Source organism: Zootoca vivipara, chromosome 16, assembly GCF_963506605.1.
Source record: "Zootoca vivipara chromosome 16, rZooViv1.1, whole genome shotgun sequence".
Lineage (NCBI taxonomy): Eukaryota > Metazoa > Chordata > Lepidosauria > Squamata > Lacertidae > Zootoca > Zootoca vivipara.
In genome coordinates this window covers 40,144,625-40,165,623 of record NC_083291.1, presented here as the reverse complement: position 1 = coordinate 40,165,623, position 20,999 = coordinate 40,144,625, and the positions used below count along the sequence as shown (strand labels likewise).

General features: G+C 47.0%; 1 protein-coding gene across 5 annotated transcripts in view; it reads right to left on the bottom strand.

Moving 5' to 3' along the window:
* Positions 1 to 15,690, bottom strand: part of IQSEC2 (IQ motif and Sec7 domain ArfGEF 2) — a 169,595-nt gene extending 153,905 nt beyond the window's left edge. For 4 of the 5 annotated variants that reach the window (XR_009556892.1, XR_009556893.1, XM_060269216.1 and 1 more), the window contains exon 1: positions 14,857 to 15,680. Coding sequence is in view for 3 of the 5 variants with exons in the window: in XM_060269216.1 (XP_060125199.1) it covers positions 14,857 to 15,533 (677 nt within the window). In the remaining 2 variants the exon portion in view is untranslated. Of the gene's footprint in view, positions 1 to 14,856 lie in introns of all 5 variants that reach the window. The other variant, XM_060269213.1, reaches the window with a different exon arrangement.
* Between the last annotated feature and the right edge of the window lie 5,309 nt (positions 15,691 to 20,999).

The window sequence follows — 20,999 nt, the reverse complement described above, 5'->3', positions numbered from 1 at the left end:
TAGCTGCTGCATCACACTGCTGACTCATGTCAAGTTTGTGGTCTATCAAGACTCCTAGATCCTTTCCACATGTACTGCTCTCAAGCCAGGTGTCTCCCATCCTGTATTTGTGCCTTTCAATTTTTTTGCCCAAGTGTAGTACTTTACATTTCTCCCCGTTAAAATTCATCTTGTTTGCTTTGGCCCAGTTGTCTAATCTGTTAAGGTCATTTTGAAGTGTGATCCTGTCCTCTGGGGTATTAGCCACCCCTCCCAATTTGGTGTCATCTGCAAACTTGATCAGGATGCCCTCAAGCCCATCATCCAAGTCGTTTATAAAGATGTTGAATAAGACTGGGCCCAAGACAGAACTCTGTGGCACCCCACTAGTCACTTCTCTCCAGGATGAAGAGGAGCCATTGATGAGCGCCCTTTGGGTTCGGTCAGCCAGCCAGTTACAAATCCATTGAATGGTAGCATTGTCTAGCCCACATTTTACCAGCTTCTTTACAAGAATATCATGGGGCACCTTATCAAAGGCCTTGCTGAAATCAAGATAGGCTACATCCACAGCGTTCCCTTCATCTACCAGGCTTGTGATTCTGTCAAAAAATGAGATCAGAATAGTCTGACATGACCTATTTTTCAGAAACCCATGCTGACTTTTAGTGATCACAGCGTTCCTTTCTAGGTGCTCACAGACCGTTTGCTTAATGATCTGCTCTAGAATCTTTCCTGGTATTGAAGTCAGGCTGACTGGGCAGTAATTGTTTGGGTCCTCTCTTTCCCCCTTTTTGAAAATAGGGACAACATTTGCCCTCCTCCAGTCTGCTGGAACTTCGCCTGTTCTCCAGGAATTCTCAAAGATTACTCCCAGTGGTTCGGAACTCTGTCTGGTTGAGTGAATCTGTCTACTTCCTGCCATCTCAGTTCCATACACCTGTTGTTTTCATCACCAGCCAGCTCCTTAGTCTTAGTTAACTCGTTTCATTACATGACTACATATGAAAATATTTTTTTAAAAAAAACCACATGCACTCTTCAGACATTTCCCACCACACAGATGCATACACCCAAAATGTGGGAGGGGAACCATGCTCACTGATCTTGCCGCTGACGTTGGTGCATCTGCTACCTCCAATCCCTGAACTCCATATCTTCAGTGTAAAAGGCCCTGCAACACATCTACGCACAATCGGACTTCCTGAGAATGTGGAAGATCCACCCCAGTGATGGGGAGCCTGCCGCCTTCCAGGTGTTGCTGGACCTCAGCTCCCATCATCCCATCAGCACTGGCCACACTAGTTGAAGCTGACAGGCACTGAAGTCCAATGGTGGCTGGAGGGTCACAGCTTTGCCTACACGCAGGCTCTGTACACATGCAGTTGTGTACACAAATGGGCTCTTTTTATACATTTCACAACCAACTTAACACATGGAGATCAGGGAACAGTGGCAGTGGGTGTGACAAACTCAGCGGTGGGATCAGCAGCCATGGTCCTGTACCCTTTTCCATAGGGCCGGGCAATATCTGGTTTCCAAGATCGTGATATATCACCAGCTAAACATTGTGATATATCAATATATCAATATATCACAATGTCTGAAATAAGGATGGAGCTGACCACATCCATTGCAGGCTAACTCTTCTACAAACAGGAACCCAAACTTTGGCTTTAGCAAAGGCATTTGAGGCTAAGGTAAGTTTACCACTTTCAAATACAGTACAATTGAATTTAAGATAAGCTACCATAGCTGTCAGTGAGGTGCGATGTAGTGGCTTAGGGTGTCGGAATAGGTCTGGAGAGGCCAAGGTTTACAACTTCATTTAGCTGTGTGATGCTCGCTGGGTGATGTTGGGCCAGTCACTATGGCTGCACATACATCATACATTCAAAGCACAGGACCCCCACCCCCACCCCCCCAAAATCCTGGGAACTATAGTTTATTGAGGGTGCTGGGAATTGTAACTCTGGCTCAGTGGCAATGCATTATTATTATTATTATTATTATTATTATTATTATATATTTGTAATCCCCTCTTCATCTCTTCATCTATAGTACTCAGGGCAGTTCACAGCATAAAAGCAGAGATCAATTTAGATTACAATCCTATACCCATGTGCCTGAAGTAAGCCCCACTTACTCAATGGAATTTAGACCATGTCGACCTCTTTAACCTTATTTATAACTAAGGGTTGATACCCAGTTTGTGTATGAGGACTCATCGAGACTTCCTTTTGGACCATGCTTTCCAGGCATAAGTTCGCACTTTAAAGCTCCATGTCCCAGCATGTGGTTTTGTTTTTTGTTTTTCTCCCAGAGCTTTCCCTCTGGGAAAACTCATGTTTTACTGCTGAATTAGAGCAAACAGCAATTTGGTTTTCCATGAATTGCTGTTTGCTCCAATTCAGTGGCAAAATACAGGTTTTCCCAGGGAAAGTGCCAGGCCGGGGGGGGGGGGGGGGACTCCAACATAGAGCTTAAAAAGCCCAGACCTGTGCTTACCGGTACAAATGTAGCACAAAAGGAAGTCTTGATAAGCCCTCAAAGGTGCAGGAAGAGAACTTGCCATTAGCACTGGGATGCTGCCTAGATGAAACACTCTGGGAATGGATTTCAAGGCTGATGGGGTAAAGAAATAAAATCCTTAAAAGTTACTTTTACAGACACATATTAACTAACACCAAAACCTACACACTTGGCTGCACTTCAAGTCCTACTGATGAGCTCTGAGAAAACACACTTAGGATCATATTGTAAACCTCACCAATGCTAAGGAAATTACTCTTGTCCCTTTTAATGCATTGCTCATGAATGAACCTCACCTGATGAGCAGAAAAAATATTGCCAACCCCCCCTGGACTAGTTGCGGACCCTCTTGCAAATGACCCATGTTACAAATCCTGCAAGAAGTGTAAAAATAGTTTACACAAGAGTAGTTTTTTTCCTATTAAATGCATGTATATATTGTTAAGTTTTCAGTGAAAGCACCTTTCTGAATGTCTGAAGAAAGAAGAGGACTGTTGCTTGAAATGAAATATGATTCGAGCTTAGAATTGAATGAACACCCTTACTGCTATGTGTTGGAGAAAGTTAAGCTTAGGAGTGGTAAATCAATGTCTGGGCTGTACCACGTTGGACTGCTGAACTGGACTGATAAAATGCTGCTCCATATTTATTTGTCATTTTTGAAAAATCCCTCCACATAGAAAACAGGCATATCAAAGCAAAAGCTAGATTAGAAGCCTTCTCCTTGACAGATTTATTTTATAAATGGAATTTCTGTGTGGGTGGAGGGCCATTCCATCATGCAAGTCCACACCAACGGTCTGAAGTGAGACAGTCCCAATAGGTTCACCACCTCAATAACAACCAGGCCTTGTAATTTACCTCTTATGTCCCCCAGGACATAAGAACTTCTAATGCTAGCAGTTGCCCCGATTGGAGAGTACCAAATCTATCCCCTCAAGGGTCTTTCCAAAGAGAGCCATTAGTAACTGATGGGATGATGGGAGTTGCCACCCAAAACATCTGGAGGGCACCAGATTTGCAAAGGCTGCCCTGTTGCTGAAAACAGTTTGGTTGTGGGCCCCGATTCAAATGAAGATCCTGCGTACAACTTAAACGCCCCAAAGCCTCACCATCACACAGTAATCCTCCTCTTTGCCTGCCACACAGCTTCAATCTCAGACTTCTCCTCTCCCCGCTTCCCCCTCTTGGAATAATTTCAAGTGTTAAAAAAAAGAGGCCCAAATTTGAGACAACCCACATTTCTTCTCCAGTCTTCCTAAACAGCTCCTTAGGGCTGGTTTTCTCTTTTTGATGATTTCCAGTGCATGCTTCGCTTCCTTACTCAGGAGTAAACCAGTAGGACTTATTTCTAGGTAAACCTACAGGCAAGTTTTTAAAAGAAACAGGCACTTGCTCCAAGTGGTTTGGGAAAGGGTGGGGCTGTTTGCAAAGAGATGTATTGTTTTATTAAGATGCAGAAAGCAGCTGCTTGCTGGAGAGACAGCTGGGGGAACAGCTGCTGAGCAAGCTCCCCAGAGTGTGCAACACTGCTTCCATGCACAGAGCTGCAAGACAGGGTGAAATGACCTACACTGCAACCCAACACTAATGCCCGAGAGGAAGCTTTGATGTGCAGCTACTGGAGTCTGTGTTTGTGCGACAAGTGGCAGTAAGCACATTGGGGAAATGTATGTGAAGCACTATCCTGCCACAGTTCTGCAACGAGCGAAGGCAATGATAATTCCCCGAGAACCAAAGAGAAAAGTTCCTACCAACTAAAAGGCCGGTATGTACACTCATATCTGCAAGTATGAGCCAGCAGGCACCAGAGACAAGCACTATGCTTAAGGTAATTCCAAGGTGAGAGGATAGCTCTTTCTGTGGGTCTGGTCTGTGCTTACTCATTCATGCAAAGCATCACTTGATGCTCCGGTTATCTCTGGGTGAACATGCATGTGTGAAATAGCCCCTAGGTCTGCTGCTAATTAGGACCCTTGTGCAGCCAACTAAGAAAGACCACAGAATTTACATGTTGAGGAGTATAGTCATGGCGACATTCTGCAACCTTCACCTGTTTTCTTCCTCATTGATCTAGGAAACTGAACTGGCACAGAGCTTTAAAAAACTGATTATTGAGAGTCAGGGTGGTATAGGACCTGGAAAAGACCAGGGTTCAAATCCTGCCTCAACCATGAAGTTCACTGGGTGACCTTGGGCCAGTCACTGTATCTCAGCCTAACCTACCTCACAGGGTTGTTGTGGGGATTAAATGAGGAGGAGGAGAACCATCTACACCATTTTCAGCTCCTTGGAGAAAAAAGTGGGATATAAATGCAAATAATGATGGTGGTGGCTGGAGAGGTGGGACGGGGGGTGCATTCTGTAAGGTCTTCTTGGCCTGGCAAACGACGCTGAAGCCTCTACCTGGATCCCTCAGAAGAAGAAGAGTAGTTTGGATTTGATATCCCACTTTATCACTACCCTAAGGAGTCTCAAAGCGGCTCACAATCTCCTTTCCCTTCCTCCCCCACAACAAACACTCTGTGAGGTGAGTGGGGCTGAGAGACTTCAGAGAAGTGTGACTAGCCCAAGGTCACCCAGCAGCTGCATGTGGAGGAGCGGAGACGGAACCCGGTTCACCAGATTACGAGTCTCGCTCTTAACCACTACACCACACTGGCTCTCTCAGAACACAGTGCTGCTAGGCCTGGGAGGGTTGTTAATGTTACCTGTGGCATATTTCCATGGAAGCAGACAGGGCTGAGTCTACCACCCAGGAAGAACAGACAGAACATCATTCTGGCAGAGTACACTGGAGCAGTAGCATTCAAGCAGTGCTTACCTTTCCAGAAGCTGCACTCACACTGCTTCTGACATATGTGGCTCCCTGCATGAAGCAAGAGTACAATCTAGATTCCTCCCTAATGTTACAATTGGTTTCTGGGACATGATCTCACCTAAGACCACATTAGATGTTACACTACATGTGTGAATGCTGCCAAAAGCAGCCACTACACATCCACTTTTTCTATGATCTAGCACTTACTCATGTCTATGATATCCCTGTTTCTTCCCCGCTTCAGTGTCCTAGTTTGCTATCGGCAAGGGCTAGGGAAATACAGAACAAAATGTTGTCAGGAGACGGGCAAGTTCCCCTAGATGCAGTACAGAGGGGTTTCTGGTCCCTGTCTCCCTTAATGAAGGCAGCCCCCACGACACCGCAGGGATCAAAGGCGAAGGAAAACAAGAATGATAGAGGGTAAATCGTTCTTGGACATTCTTCCCAGGGAAGGGTGGAGCAGGCTTCACTCACAGTTAGTCTCAGTACCTGGCTCTCGCTTTGGCATGTAATGCAGGGGGCAGGGAGGCATAGAGAGGAAAAAGCACTTTGCCTGGTGAAACCCTCCATATACTGTAGCATTATGAAGCAGAGGCTCTCCTGTTAATTGCATTTATAACTGGCTTTAAAGTCAGGCACACTCCAAGAGAAGATGTTGTCATCAGAACTGCAGAATTATCCAGCTGCATTGATCTGAGGTTTGGAAATTGGAACTGAGAAAAGATTTTATTCGGTGTGGGCGGTGGATGGCGGAGAGGGGAGCCTCTGGTTTCCTGTTTACTTTGAGCTTCTTTATTAATTATTCGGCAAACCTCTCCAGACACAAAATTTTAAAGATGTAAAATAAGGTTGGTTTGCAGTACGGAAAAAACTTGTGATTAAAAGAACAGTTAGGTGCATATGGTTTAAAGAAATGGAAGGAAGGGAGAGCTCTAATGCTGGAATGGATTATCGGTATCTTGGGAAATTAGAGTGGATACCTTCTCTACCACCACCACCCCCTTAAAAACAACAGAGAAGTGAACTTTGGCCAACATGCAGTCGTAAAGATGAAAGGAATTTGGGGCCGCAAACAAGTGAGGGACAGAGACGTTGATGGTTATTAATTAAAATGAAGTACTCCAAGATCCCCTGTGGCAGAAGTTAGATCCCTCTTTTTCAGGCTGTAGAAACTTCGAGACTGAGTAGTGAGAAAGGTGGACTGTTGGAGTATGTTGTTGTCCAAAAACATTGAGCAAGATGAGAGCATGATGGGAGGAAGCTAGTCAAATATTTTGAGAATTCTCCAGGATTATAGCCACACCCCAGTGATGCTGAGAGACAACAGCAGTTGGAGGGGAGCAGAAAAAGGGCCAAGGACTTCATAACTGGACATATTGAGACTGACACACGCAGAGAAAAGGAAAATAATTAGAGCACCTTTGAAATCCTATGAAAAGTTAGATAATGCAGTAACACGAAGAGTAATTGCTTTAAAAATGCAGCTGTTATCTTAATGATTAATATACCAACTGAAATGTAATTAGAAATTAAGGAAAAATGTGAACCGCAGCAATATAAGAACTGGACAAAAACATTGATCAAGGAGCGCAGGAAACCACTTTGATTAAATTGTATAAATTTAGAATTAATTTGAATTACTGTATTTTGATTCAAATCTGTATGATTGGCAAAAGTGTGGGAATATTGGGTAAATAAAAAATTATTATTATTATTTTTAAAAGGTGCAGTACAGAGGAGAGGGGGCATTAGATGCATGGCTGCCACTCTTGGCAACAGACATACATTTAGTGCAATATGAAACTTGTCCCTTTTCTTAGCAACCTGCAGCTGGTCCTACACACCAGCCTGTTGTTGAGACCTAATTATGTCTGGCTGGCCACATAGAATAGAATATTGTCATTGTATATAGTACAACAAAATTCATAGAATCATAGAATCATAGAGTTGGAAGAGACTCTATGATTCTATATTTCTATGAGACCACAAGGGCCATCCAGTCCAACCCCCTGCCAAGCAGGAAACACCATCAAAGTATTCCTGACAGATGGCTGTCAAGCCTCTGCTTAAAGACCTCCAAAGAAGGAGACTCCACCACACTCCTTGGCAGCAAATTCCACTGTCAAACAGCTCTTACTGTCAGGAAGTTCTTCCTAATGTTTAGGTGGAATCTTCTTTCTTGTAGTTTGAATCCATTGCTCCGTGTCCGCTTCTCTGGAGCAGCAGAAAACAACCTCCCTCCCTCCTCTATATGACATCCTTTTATATATTTGAACATGGCTATCATATCACCCCTTAACCTTCTCTTCTCCAGGCTAAACATACCCAGCTCCCTAAGCCGTTCCTCATAAGGCATTGTTTCCAGGACTTTGACCATTTTGGTTGCCCTCCTCTGGACATGTTCCAGCTTGTCAGTATCCTCCTTGAACTGTGGTGCCCAGAACTGGACACAGTACTCCAGGTGAAGTCTGACCAGAGCAGAATACAGTGGTACTATTACTTCCCTTGATCTAGATGCTACACTCCTATTGATGCAGCCCAGAATTGCATTGGCTTTTTTAGCTGCTGCATCACACAGTTGACTCATGTCAAGTTTGTGGTCTACCAAGACTCCTAGATCCTTTTCACATGTACTGCTCTCAAGCCAGGTGTCTCCCATCCTGTATTTGTGCCTTTCATTTCATTCATTGTGCCTTTCATTTGCCCAAGTGTAGGACTTTACATTTCTCCCTGTTAAAAATCCTCTTGTTTGCTTTGGCCCAGTTCTCTAACCTGTTAAGGTCATTTTGAAGTGTGACCCTGTCCTCTGGGGAATTAGCCACCCCTCCCAATTTGGTGTCATCTGCAAACTAGATCAGGATGCCTTCAAGCCCATCATCCAAGTCATTGATAAAGATGTCGAATAAGACTGGGCCCAAGACAGAACCCTGTGGCACCCCACTAGCCACTTCTCTCCAGGATGAAGAGGAGCCATTGATGAGCACCCTTTGGGTTCGGTCAGTCAGCCAGTTACAAATCCACTGAAGGGTAGCATTGTCTAGCCCGCATTTTACCAGCTTCTTTACAAGAATATCATGGGGCACCTTGTCAAGGCCTTGCTGAAATCAAATTGATTGCCATCCCATAAAAAACAATATAAAAACACAATTACAGCCACACACACACATACATATACACCCATCACAACTCCCGGGATCATATTATTTAGTTACAGCATTTAAAATGGTTATAGCTCTCAGATAGGAACTGTTTTTTAATCTATTCATTCTCGATTTAATTGTTCTGTATCTCTTGCCCGAAGGCAGCGGTGCAAAAAGACTATATCCAGGATGAGATTAATCCTGTAAAAGATTCCTTGCTTTTTTAAGGCAACGGGAGTTGTATAGTTCTTCCAGAGATGGGAGAGGATGGCCGATAATCTTTTGGGCTGTGGTTATGACCTTCTGGAGCAGTTTCCTATCCATGGCTGTTCAGCTGGAAAACCAAGCACAGATACAGTATGTAAGAATGCTCTCTATGGAGCCTCGGTAGCAGGACACCAGCAATCTCTCACTCAGCTTGTTCTTTTTTAAAAGTCTGAGGAAATATATTCTCTGCTGGGCCTTCTTCACCAGAGCAGTGGTATTTGCGCTCCAGGTCATACTCTGCTCGATGTTAACACCCAAAAACTTAAATACAGCCACCCTCTCCAACCGGTCCCCGCCAATATACAGGGGCTGAATGTCAGCAAACTTGATGATTTTGTTGCTAGAGTGGATAGCTGTACATGTAGAGGGTATAGAGCAGGGGACTCAGCACACAACCCTGTGGGGAGCCGATGTTAAGGCTAAGGGCTGTGGACATATATGACCCCACTCTAACCCTCTGGGAGCTGTCACACAGAAAATTCAAAACCCAGAGACAAATGGAGTTAGAAAGTCCAAGCACCTCTAGTTTGGACATCAGTCTGTGGGGGGCGGAGGGTAGTGTTAAAAGCAGAGCTAAAGTCCACAAACAGCAGTCCCGCATAACTCCCCGGCTGCTCCAGATGGGACAGAGCAGCATGGAGAGTGGTAGTGATGGCATCCTCTGTGGATCTATTCGCCTGTATGCAAACTGGTAGTTGTCAAATGTCAATGGAAGACAGGAAATGAAGTAACTCCATACCAGTTTCTCAAAACACTTCATAATAATCGGAGTAAGTGCAACTGGTCTGTAGTCTACTAATTGTGGATTTTTTGGGCAGAGGAACAATAGTTGATGACTTCAGGCAGGGTGGGATAATTGACTGGTGTAGGGAAGTGTTGAAGATCTTAGTAAAGACCCGCACCAGCTGGTCCGCACAGCCCCTCAACACCCTCAACAGTGATGCCATCAGGGCCAGCAACCTTCCTCGGATTCACCAACCTCAGTACCTGCCTCACCTCATGCTCTTCGACAGTAAATGAGGAGCCACTCTGGGCTGGTAGCTGTAATACAGCCTTCTCTGGTGGCTCTCTCTCAAAGCGAGCGAAGAAGAGATTAAGCTCCGCCGCCAGTGAAGGGTCACCATCGACAGCACCAAGGTTCGGTTTGTAGTTGGTAATCTGCTGAATCCCCTGCCACACCTGCCTTGTGTTGTTTCTACTAAAGTTATCCTCAATCCTCTGCTTATAGACCAGCTTTGGCCGTCAAATACCTCTCTTCAAGTAGCTCTTGCGGTGCTGTAAAGCTGCTCTTCGCCAAGCCTGAAAGACCTGTTCCTATCCTGCAGCAGGCACTGGACCTCTCTGTTCATCCAGGGTTTCTGATTGGGATAAACCCAGGTGTATTTATTTACTGTGACAGTATCTGTCACAGTATTCTGTTTCAGTGTATCTGAAGAAGTGTGCACACGAAAGCTCATACCAAAATAAAAACTTAGTTGGTCTTTAAGGTGCTACTGAAGGAATTTTTTTATTTAGTATCTGTGCAGTGATTGATATAGCCCAGAACTGCCACCGTATGCTCCTCCAGATCTGGATGATCAAAAATGTCCCAGTTGGTTCTCTCGAAACAATCCTGCATGGTAGTCCTCACAGGAACGGCAATCATGTGACAACCCAGTTCCTAACCTTGATTTGTAGGAACGCTGCGCGTCAGGGTGCCACCTTGATTATATTAGTTGTAATACTATCTGGATTTAATATCAATGAATGATTTTGTCTGCATCACAACACTGTCTTCTCACCTAGAGGGACAGAATAAAGGGAACAAGGGAGATGTGCAAGGAAGCGCATCAACCTGCTACCAACATCCACTTTTGGCTATAAGCCCACTGCACCTGTAGTTGGGAGTGTAGAGCAGATCCCACAGACTGGCACAGATCAACACAGCTGCAGCACTAGCCAGAACTGTAGGCTCCTTGCCTGAGATCTGGCCAGGGTCTCCCAGGAAATCTGGCCTTAAATCATTCCTAACTCTCCCTCTCTCTCACAGCACGGACTCTGGGGCTAGTGGTTCTGCAGCTCACCAGAATTACGTAATGCAAACATACTCTTCAGCATTCCACAGAAATATCTGATGAGCCATGCACACAACTGGGAGGGGCCATTGGGCAGGCTAGCTATTGCTCCCTTCTGGCTTTTACTCACATGCCTAGACATTTATGTCTCACAGTATGAGACAAATGGCTTTTGTAGCTCTGCTTATGCACCTACGGTATGCTAAGAAACAAGCAGGGTATACTATATATCGAGGACAGTTAGTTCCCTGGCTTCCCAAGCACAGACTTACAATTGCCTCCAGAGTGGACCGCAATCATTTTTCCAATTGATGGCTGGCAGTGGAGTGAGAAAAATCAATCCCAGAGAAGCTTTCAACAACCACATGTTTTCAGCCCATGCAGCAAACCGCGATGGACTGATGGGAAAATACATTCCCTTCCAATCTCCCTCAGGAGGAAGTGATGAAAAAATTGCATGGGCTACCACCATCCTCTGGGGCTGACAAACGGGCAGTATTGGAAAACCTCTGCTCCCTTCCAAGTGCCGGGAAAGAAGTGGAATCTATACTATTCCTATACTGCTTTGTTGAGTGATCAAAGCATTTGCACACTATCTCTCCCTACTCTGTACAACAACCTTGTTAAGGTAGGCCAGTATTAATATCATCCCCATATTACAGATGGAGGGCTGAGGTATGACAATTTACTTAAGACCACTCAGTGTTGAGAACTGAATTAAAGGCTTTTGGATACACAGATCACACATCCTGCTCAGCCACTATGCTGCACCAGCACCAGCTACTGTACTAGCTACCTTAAGGGCAGGGACGTGAAGGAAGCGGGTGCTCAGTTTCCAGCTCAGTAGGAAATGCAAAAAAAAAATTAGAGTAAATGCTATAGGCCAGAGCAGGGGTAAGGGGTTGCCTCTAGCCACTTCTGGCTTTTTTTTCCAGCAGGGAGAAGAGGCTCAGAGAACCCACCCACCTCTCCAGGCTCTCAAAAACCGCCTCCCTGGTGTCGGTAGCGAGTGGGCGGGAATGGCAAGACACATTTGTGCTGGTTTTAAGTCATTTGCAGCATCAAACCACTTTGCTAATTTCTATCCAGGAGAAGGAGGCGGGGATGAGGAGAGAGAGAAAAAGAACACACGGCTGGATTCGTCAATTCCCACCCCACACAGCCTCCCCTGCTGCCATTTCCGAAGCAGATCCCAAAGCTTTCAGGGCTAACTGCATCCCAATCTCTTCAGCCAAAACTCGTGGGCAACTAGAACATATCCTGTCCTGGAGATCAAGTTCCCAGGTAAAATGATTTAGTTCAAACACCCCCATAACTCCCCAAACAGAAGGTATCAGCATCAAAGCAGGGAGTGCTGTTGGAGGAGACCAGATGCAGCCCTAGTAACAATGTGGGGAGGGGGAGAGAGGAGGGGAGCCTTAGCAAAGAGGACATGGGCCCGAGGGCTGAAATAAACAGGTGTGCCTCTTCAAACAGTGTGCTTCAGAACAACTCCTGTACCAAGGTTAAAAGGGTGGGGAAATGCCTTGCTTCAAATCTTGCCTGTTTTGCATGCACCTTAGGAAAGTCAGTTCTCTCAATCTCCCCTCCCCCCAAGTCTTCAGAACATGAAAAATACTTCTGACCTACCTTACATGGCAATTGTAAGGACTGTTGACAAGAAAGAGTCTTATAACACCATGCAGAGTATCAAATATATTACGACATGCATTTTCGTAAGCTAACGTAGGAAACTGTCATTGGTCTATCCAGCTCAGACCCCGACTATCTGCAGCTCCCTGGAGGTTTCAGCCAAGGGGTCTTTCCCAGTCTGACCTGGACCTGCCAAAGGTTCTGCCTGGGGTCCTCTGACTGCACACAAAGCATGTGCTTTACCACTGAGGAGCAGGTGGAAACTTTTAAAGCTCAGGTGCCAAGTGTGTACAGTAGCCTAATTATTTTAACATGGTTCTTACCAAATGCATCTGGAACAGGGATGGGCAATCTGTGGCTCGCCATAGATTTTTGGCTCCCATCATCCCTGACAATTGGCCTTGCTTGCTAGGGAGGGGGGTGGAGTTGAACTCCAATAACACAGAGAGAACCACCAGCTCCCTTTTCTTGAAGCAAGAAGGTGATGTGAGCCAAGGGGGCGGGGGGACACGAATCCTGTTCCCTTCCAGAGTTGATGTACCAGGAACCCAGCGGGCTTGGTTCCTATATTTGTCACTCTAAGTCACTTAATCCTGCTCTTTCTCCCCATGGCACTTAGAAGGCATGGTTCCTACACACACCACAAATTATCCCCCCATATTCTTTTCTCAGTCCCTGAACTCAATACTCAGTACATAACACCAGACAACCCATGCGAAATCATTTCACACCCACACATGCACACCCCTGAAGCATCAGTTCAGACCCTCACCGCTCATCATAGCAATGGTACACTCGGTAGGAACACTGCTTTTTTGGATGTAACCCTTAAGCCACATTTCAGGAAGATCTGGGGGCTGGGAGGATCCAGCCCCTGTCCTAAGCAGTAGCTCTTTCCTGTCAACCACCCCATTAGTGAAAAATATGCCAATGGGCTGGTTCTTGGGGATTACTCAGAGGGAAGGGGGCTTTTATAGATGTGTGCGTGTGTATGTCAGGGATTGGGAAACCTGTACCCCCCCCCCCGATGTTGCTGGACTCCAACGTCCCCCAATTCTGAACTCTGGCATGGTGGCTGGGGCACCTCAAGGGTTACAAGTTCCCATCCCTAGTGTATGTACACCACATACACATCCCTATTAAGCAGAAGCAGAAGGCCCTGCCTAATATCACTCCAAACCAAATAGCTGGAAGGAAACACTAAAGGGGACCCTCTGTTAGAGACTGGCTATTGGGATTCACAGAAAAATCCTATCACTTTCAGAGGCAGCTCTTTTCCCTTACACAGGACAGAGAAAATTCACCTTAGGATTCAGAAGGTTGCGGGGCGGGAGGGGGGGCAGTTACACAAATAAATCTAAGTAGGACTTTAGCCCTGGATTTGTGTTTGCAATTGTGGGAGTCCTGAAATATGTGGAGGGAATCATCCAGGAGCACTAATACAAAAGAACCAGTTTTCCAAGGAGATTAAGTTAGGATCCACTGCACAGTTAAATCCCCCAAAAGTGGGGTGGGGGGGGAGCCATTTGGTATGTTACAGAGTGAGAAAGATGCAGGACTGGCAGGAGAGCACATTCAGCAGTCCATTGCAGTTATGACCGCTTCCTCCCCCCCCCCCTGTGCAGAGCAGCTGGAAAGCAATTCTCCTAAAGGATCCAGGGTGGCAGGTGAGAGTAACACAGCATATCTACAGTATTGCTCTGTACAGAGAGGTGAATTCTGGAATAAGGAAAAGCTGGCAAGGAGCAAAGAAATTGAGGCTGAAGTGTAAAACAGGAAGGGAAGCAACCCAGCTCAAGTACAGGGTCAGCAGGTTCTAGTCACGGGCGTAGCTAGGATTTTTCTTAGGGGGCAGGCTTTAGTTGGGGGGCAGAAGCCCCAGCCCCCCTTGGCTACAGCCATGGTTCTGGCTGGAATGCACTGGTGGGTATTCCAGACGGGCTAAGCAGGGGGCTGCGATCCCAGACAAGGTCCAATGCACACAATAGGGAATGAGGGTTCAAGAATGAGGATTAATGAGACCTGACTATAAGGATGGACACTGCCAGGCTAGCAAGGGATGGGTGCAGATTGGGATGCTGGTGGGAAATAACTGTGACTACAACAAGACTCAAGAGGCCTAGATCAGAGGCAGCAGAGAAATGCAGAGAGGTTTAAGGAAGGCAGTCCCAGAACATATCTATGCTCCCCAAACCACCACACTTCACAACCCTAAAAAGCAAAAATGCACCTCAGGATCCCCTGCAACGCAATAAAGGGTGTCGGGCCACGATGACTCTTAGCCTGCACACTGCTTGCCTGGCATCCACCAATTACTATGACCTCCTCCCCAAGCGACTGCTTGTGAAATGAGAGCGGCCCTGGGTGGCCGGGCAAGGAGGGCAGGCGCTAATGCCGCCGGGGCTGCCAGGGGCCTGGAGCAGCTCCTTACTTTCTCTGCAGAGTCGTGGCTGGGCTGGTGCTGGCGCTGGTGCTGTGGCCCCCTCCGGCTCCCGGGCTGGAACTCCGGGACGCTCCCCGGCTCAGCTGCCCCCTCTCCCTTTCCCGGGGGGGCCGAGGGTACTCGTGCTCCTTCTCCCGAGCGGGGTGGCACTGCGGGGGCCGCTCTCGATGCAGCTGGCAAGGTTCCCTGTAGTGGCTCTCCCGGTTCTGGTACTGCCCGTCCCGGTTTCCATAGTGCTGTAGCTCTCGCTCCTTGTCCCGGTTCGGATACGGGTTCTGCCCTTCCCGGTCCGCTCTGCTTTGGTACTGGCTCTCGCGGTCTGCACGGTTCGGGTACTGAACATCACGGTCCGTTCGGTTCTCCCGGTTCTGATACTGCCCGTCCCGGTCGGCGCGGTTCTGGTAGTGGCTCTCTCTCTCCTTGTGGTGGTACTGCCCGTCGCGGTCCCGGTGCCGCTCTCGATCTCTCTCGCCGTCGCGCAGGTCCCGGTTCTCCTGGCTCAGCTGCTCCAGCTGCCCCTCCAGCTCCTCGATCCGGCGCCGCTGCGTCTCCAGCAGCTTCTGCTGGTTCTCAATGATGTTGTTGAGCTCCAGCAGGTACTCCACGGCCCGGTTGGGGCTCTCCGAGCCGGGCACCCCGGGGCCGCCCCCCGCTCCCCCGTCCATGGAGAGCGAGAGGAAGAGGGGCGCGCGGGCGCTTGGCGCGGCGCCCGGCGCCCGGCGCCTCCGGCTCCCGATCGCGGCAAAGGGCACCACCCCGCACCAGCTACGGACCCGCCCCGCGGCCCGCCGAGGGCTGCCGGGCTACGGCCACCATCCTGCCTGCGGGAGCCCCGGGGAAAGAGCGCGAGGAGGAGCCGCCGCTGCCGCTGCCGCCGCCGCCGCCGCTGCAGAGGCACTGCGCACTGCGAGCGCGCCGCCCGGCGAGCCCAGGGCGAGCTCCAGCCCCGCGGGAGGGGCCGGGCGCGGAGCGAAGGGGCGAAGCCGGAGGGCGGCCGCGACGAATCCCGGCCTGGCGGGCCAGCTCCCAGCGGACCCGAGCACAGCCCGCCGCTGAAGGAGGCGCCCGGCGAGTCCTCAAGGCCGAAGCGCCGAGGAAGGACTCGCCGCTCGCGCTTCCCCTTCTCCCTCCCTATCCCTGGCGCGCGCGCCCCTGAGGAGGGGGAAGGGGTCAGGGGTGCTCAGAGCACGGGTCTGGAGAGAAAGGGGCGTCAGGGGGCGGGGGGGGAAGGGTGCACGGAGTTTGGTTGGGGCGCTCCCTGGGCAACCAAGTTTCCCGAGGCCCCTTCCGCCCCCGCTGCGCGCGGTGCCTTCAGCCGGGAGCCAAGCGCAGGACCTGGGCGAGAAAGCAGCTCAGGGATATTGTTCTTTGCAACTGTGCTCGTTGCATGTGAGGCTTCGCATTATTAGATGATCGCGCAATTTTAGACATACCCCTGTAAATGGCCCCCCCAAGTGTTGAAACGCAGCCCTGATGCAATAGGAGGCCCCTTGCTTCCAGCAGGACGTAAGTTGCAAAGGCATATATACCCCCTTTATTGGGAAGAAGCCCTACTGAAAGCAACGCACGGCGCTTACTCACTAATTAATAGACATACTGTGCGTTGCCCGTCGCAATGCACTTCAGCTGAACCAAGTCCATAATAATCCGTGAAGGCATTTTCAGCACCAGTTTATGTCTGCAGTATGTAAAAAGGTAAAGGGCCCCTGGACGGTTAAGTCCAGTCAAAGGTGACTGTGGCACTTGGCCACCATTTGGTTACGTACTGAACACAGTTAAGTATGGAGGAAAATAGGCAGTCTGTAAAAATGGGGCAGACATGGATATGAGCCACATTAGTCCATTTCACACAAGGCAGGACAGTGGCCTTGTTCTGAGTGTGTTTAGTGTGTTGTGCCCCATCCATTTCCACAGCAATACCCATACGATAGATGCAGAACTAAAGGCCAATAAATAATTTTCAGACAATGCTGAGATTTATAACACCTTTATTGCAGACTTAAAGGAATAGGCAGATAAATTCATAACTTAGCATTTATACAGCAACTTTTAGGTGTCCAAAGTTCTTCACATACATTTGTCAGTTATCCTCTCCAACATACCTGTAACATAGGCCAGTAACAAAAATGGAAACTCAAGTTAGGTTGCAGCTGAAGTGAGCCAACTCATAGGCTTAACTGTCCTGTGTGCATGCACACAAATATAGGTAACTGTACCCCAAGTAGTCTTTAAAACACACACACACACACACACCACACACAGGGAGAGGGAGAGGGAGAGAGAAGCTGCTTCCTGGAGGTACCAGCAAGAGCTGAGCAGCAGAGAGCAGGAATGCATTGTTTTAACTCTTCTCCCCAGCCTAAATCCTCCTCTGCCCCCTGCACAGCTTTCTTCTCCAGGGGCATTTCAAGTGTGTGTTTGCCATTACACTAGTTAGGGTGGGTGGGAAGAACATGAGGTTACCTCCACCACTGATCAGATGTATGATATGGTAGGAAGGACCATATCATATATCTGTTTGATGTCTTTGGGCCAATGCAAAATAGGCAGGAGAATGGTCAATTAGGGTATTTGTCTCACTCAGATAGCAGAATGGTCACTCAGAATGGTCAATTAGGGTATTTGTCTCACTCAGGGACCCAGGTGGCGCTGTGGTTAAACCACTGAGCCTAGGGCTTGCTGATCAGAAGGTTGGCAGTTCGAATCCCTGTGACGGGGTGAGCTCCCGTTGCTTGGTCCCAGCTCCTGCCAACCTAGCAGTTCGAAAGCACATCAAAATGCAAGTAGATAAATAGGAAACGCTATAGCGGGAAGGTAAACGGCGTTTCCATGTGCTGCTCTGGTTTGCCAGAAGCGGCTTTGTCATGCTGGCCACATGACCTGGAAGCTATACGCCGGCTCCCTCGGCCAATAATGCAAGATGAGCGCGCAACCCCAGAGTCGGTCACGACTGGACCTAATGGTCAGGGGTCCCTCACTCAGCAGGCTTCCCTTGGTCATAGCTTAGTGGTAGTGCATGCAGAATGCCCCAGGTTGAACCTGGGACATCTTCAGGTATGGTTGGGAAAGACTTCCATCTGAACCTCTGGAGAGCTACTACCAGTCAGTGTAGAGGTTCTCAGGCTGGTTCACAGACCATTGGTGGCCCATGAGTTTTATTCAGGTGGTCGGTGGTGTGCCTGTAAAAATACAATTAAAAATCATGAAGCATCTAGCACAGTGCAATACGTTTGCTGCAGCAGGAAGAAAAATAATAAAGTGGTTCGTCAGAATCCTCATAAATTTTCAAGTGGTTTGTGGGGGAAAGAGTTTAGGAATTGCTGGCATAAACAATATTGTGTTAGAAGGGCCACTGGTCTGCTGTAATATAAGACAGCTCCCTATTAACTTCTAATATAATAATATTGTGTACACACACACACACACACACACACACACACACATATTTATGTAGCTTTTATAGCGTAAGAAAAAATAGGCTCCTGTCCCATGAAGACTTCAAAATTAAAATTCAATGCAAGGGAGGAAGGTTAAAGAGGGGAACAATATAAATAGGATCAGCAAGCCGCCACCATAGCATTTTAAATGAATGGAGGTTTGCATATACTGTACCAAGTTCTACTCTGGAAATAATTCAATAGCAGGATAACAGAATAAGCCAGCTAACACATGAATTCTGCAAGGATGCCAACCAACACAGAAAAATACAGTTTTTGAAATGCATGTGGGATTTGGGGGGGGGGCTGGCAGCCTTTGTCTCATCCACAGGGGAGCCCCCAAACCACACCCACTGGTGAGCTGATCTGATGAAGTGCGCAAACACAGGGGAACCAGGTTAGGTATTGCAATCTTTATTAGAACTAACATAGTTTTGCTAGAATCAAAGAGTTCTGGTTCCTTTGCTATCAAATAAGGTAGGCAATAAGAGGAACCATTTGAAGCTGCCTGTTTGATCCCCCAGATTTGTCAATGCAGCCAGATAGATATTCCCTTCCATCCCTAAGGGAGACAGCAGTATCAAAGCCCACTCAGTGTTACCTGCTTTCCTGCAGCAGCACCAAGAAGCATCAGGAAAAATGTAATCTCCCAGACAAATGCAGACCTGAATGACAAGCTGAACTGGATTTTTTTAGTGCATCACTAAGGAAGAGCATGCTAAGAGAGCCAGTGAGAGTCTTCTGCCTTTGTAGTTCAAACTACTGGAAGAACTGAAAAATTTATCCAGCTCCTTCATGCAGTTTGCACTGCATCCCCAAGGGAATGTGCACATAGAACAGGAGCTTCACCGACAGAGATAACTGAAGCAAGACTAGCATTCTGCAGTGCCTGTTGGCAAAGAGAAGGTGGCTTTGCTATGCTGAGGCTTCCCTGGGCATGCTTAATGAATGAGCTCAGCTTAAAAATAATAATTTAAAAGATCTATAGTTTATTTTTCCACAGCACTTGACATGACTGGATACTCTGCAGAATACAGTATGGTTTTGGAGAGTCACTGAAAATGAACACATAGCTCTAAAATGCAAGCAATTCGGGCTATGGCACGAGAGGCTGCAGGTGGGACCAGACATTTTGTTGCTTGAGATGGGAAATGCAAATGGCAACTCTATTTCACTAAGTCACATAGATCACCATTACCCCCCCGGGGGGGGTGGTACAATGCAGTTGAAGGTCACCAATAACTCTCCTGTTCTTAATGGTGCCTGCAAGCTTAGGGCCACTTCTCAGAGGCATGCTTGCGCGAACCAATGACAGCACACTAACTGAACTGGCCTCACAGCCTGCAACTCAGAGCAAGCAACGTCACACAAATTCACCTCAGGGTTGTTAGTTTTTTTAAAAAATAATCCTGAAAATCACTTTTCCTGTTACAAATAATCCTCTAAGAATCATGAAAGTGTAGAGTTGGAAGGGACCCCAAGGGTCATCTAGTCCAACCCCCTGACTATGACCATCCAACCTCTGCTTAAAAACCTCCAGGTTCTTCCTGCTGTTTAGTCAGAATCTCCTTTCTTGCAACTCAAATCCATCGGTTTGGGTCCCATCCTCCAGAGCAGGAGAAAACATATTCTGTGTGATAGCCCTTTTGATATTTGAAGATGGCTATCATAGCTTCTCTTTTCCAGGCTACACATACCCAACTCCTTCAACCATTCCGCATAAGGCTTGGTTTCCAGACCCTTGATCATCTTGTAACATTCTGTAGTAATAATAATAATGATGATGATGATGATGAACTCTGACTCACAGTATTTTGAAGTTCCATTGGCCCAATAATCCCTATGGCTTGGTTTTCACCATGTACTTCGGCGTGGAGTGCAGCAATTCAGATTGCAGGGGGTCATGTGTTGAATCTTATCTTATCTTATCTTATCTTATCATCTATATATTTAAAAATGTACTAGTTACAGGTAGGTAGCCGTGTTGGTCTGACGTAGTCGAAACATAAAATAAATAAAAAATCCTTCCAGTAGCACCTTAGAGACCAACTAAGTTGGTCATACGTATGAGCTTTCATCTGAAGAAGTGTGCATGCACACGAAAGCTCATACCTATGACGAACTTAGTTGGTCTCTAAGGTGCTACTGGAAGGATTTTTTAATTTTATTTTATGTTAATTGTTAATTAACAATTTTCTCCGAAACCGCTTAACCGATCGTTCTCAAATTTGGCCACAACCTCACATTCCCCTACGGGAGTGTTTCCATGCACTTACAAGTGAAACTCTGAAAATTAGAATATCATCGAAAAGTGCATTTATTTCAGTAATGCAACTTATTTTTTTATTTTTTTTATTTTTACAAATGCTTTCTTTTGGAAATTCCACAGTAATAAAACAAATAGTTACAATAATACAAAAATAAACAAAAATAAGCATCGCTATTACATTTCATTAATTACATTCCATTTATAATTGACCCGCCTAACGACAAATAATTACAATTACAACAAATAAAGGCTTGACATATCTTGCTTTGCATGTCATGCATCTATCACATATATTGGTTTCACCTTTTAAGTTGCATTACTGAAATAAATGCACTTGTTGACGATATTCTAATTTTCCGAGTTTCACCTGTACATTGGATAGAACTCACCTAGGACAGGTAAATAATAATAATTGCGCCCTCCAG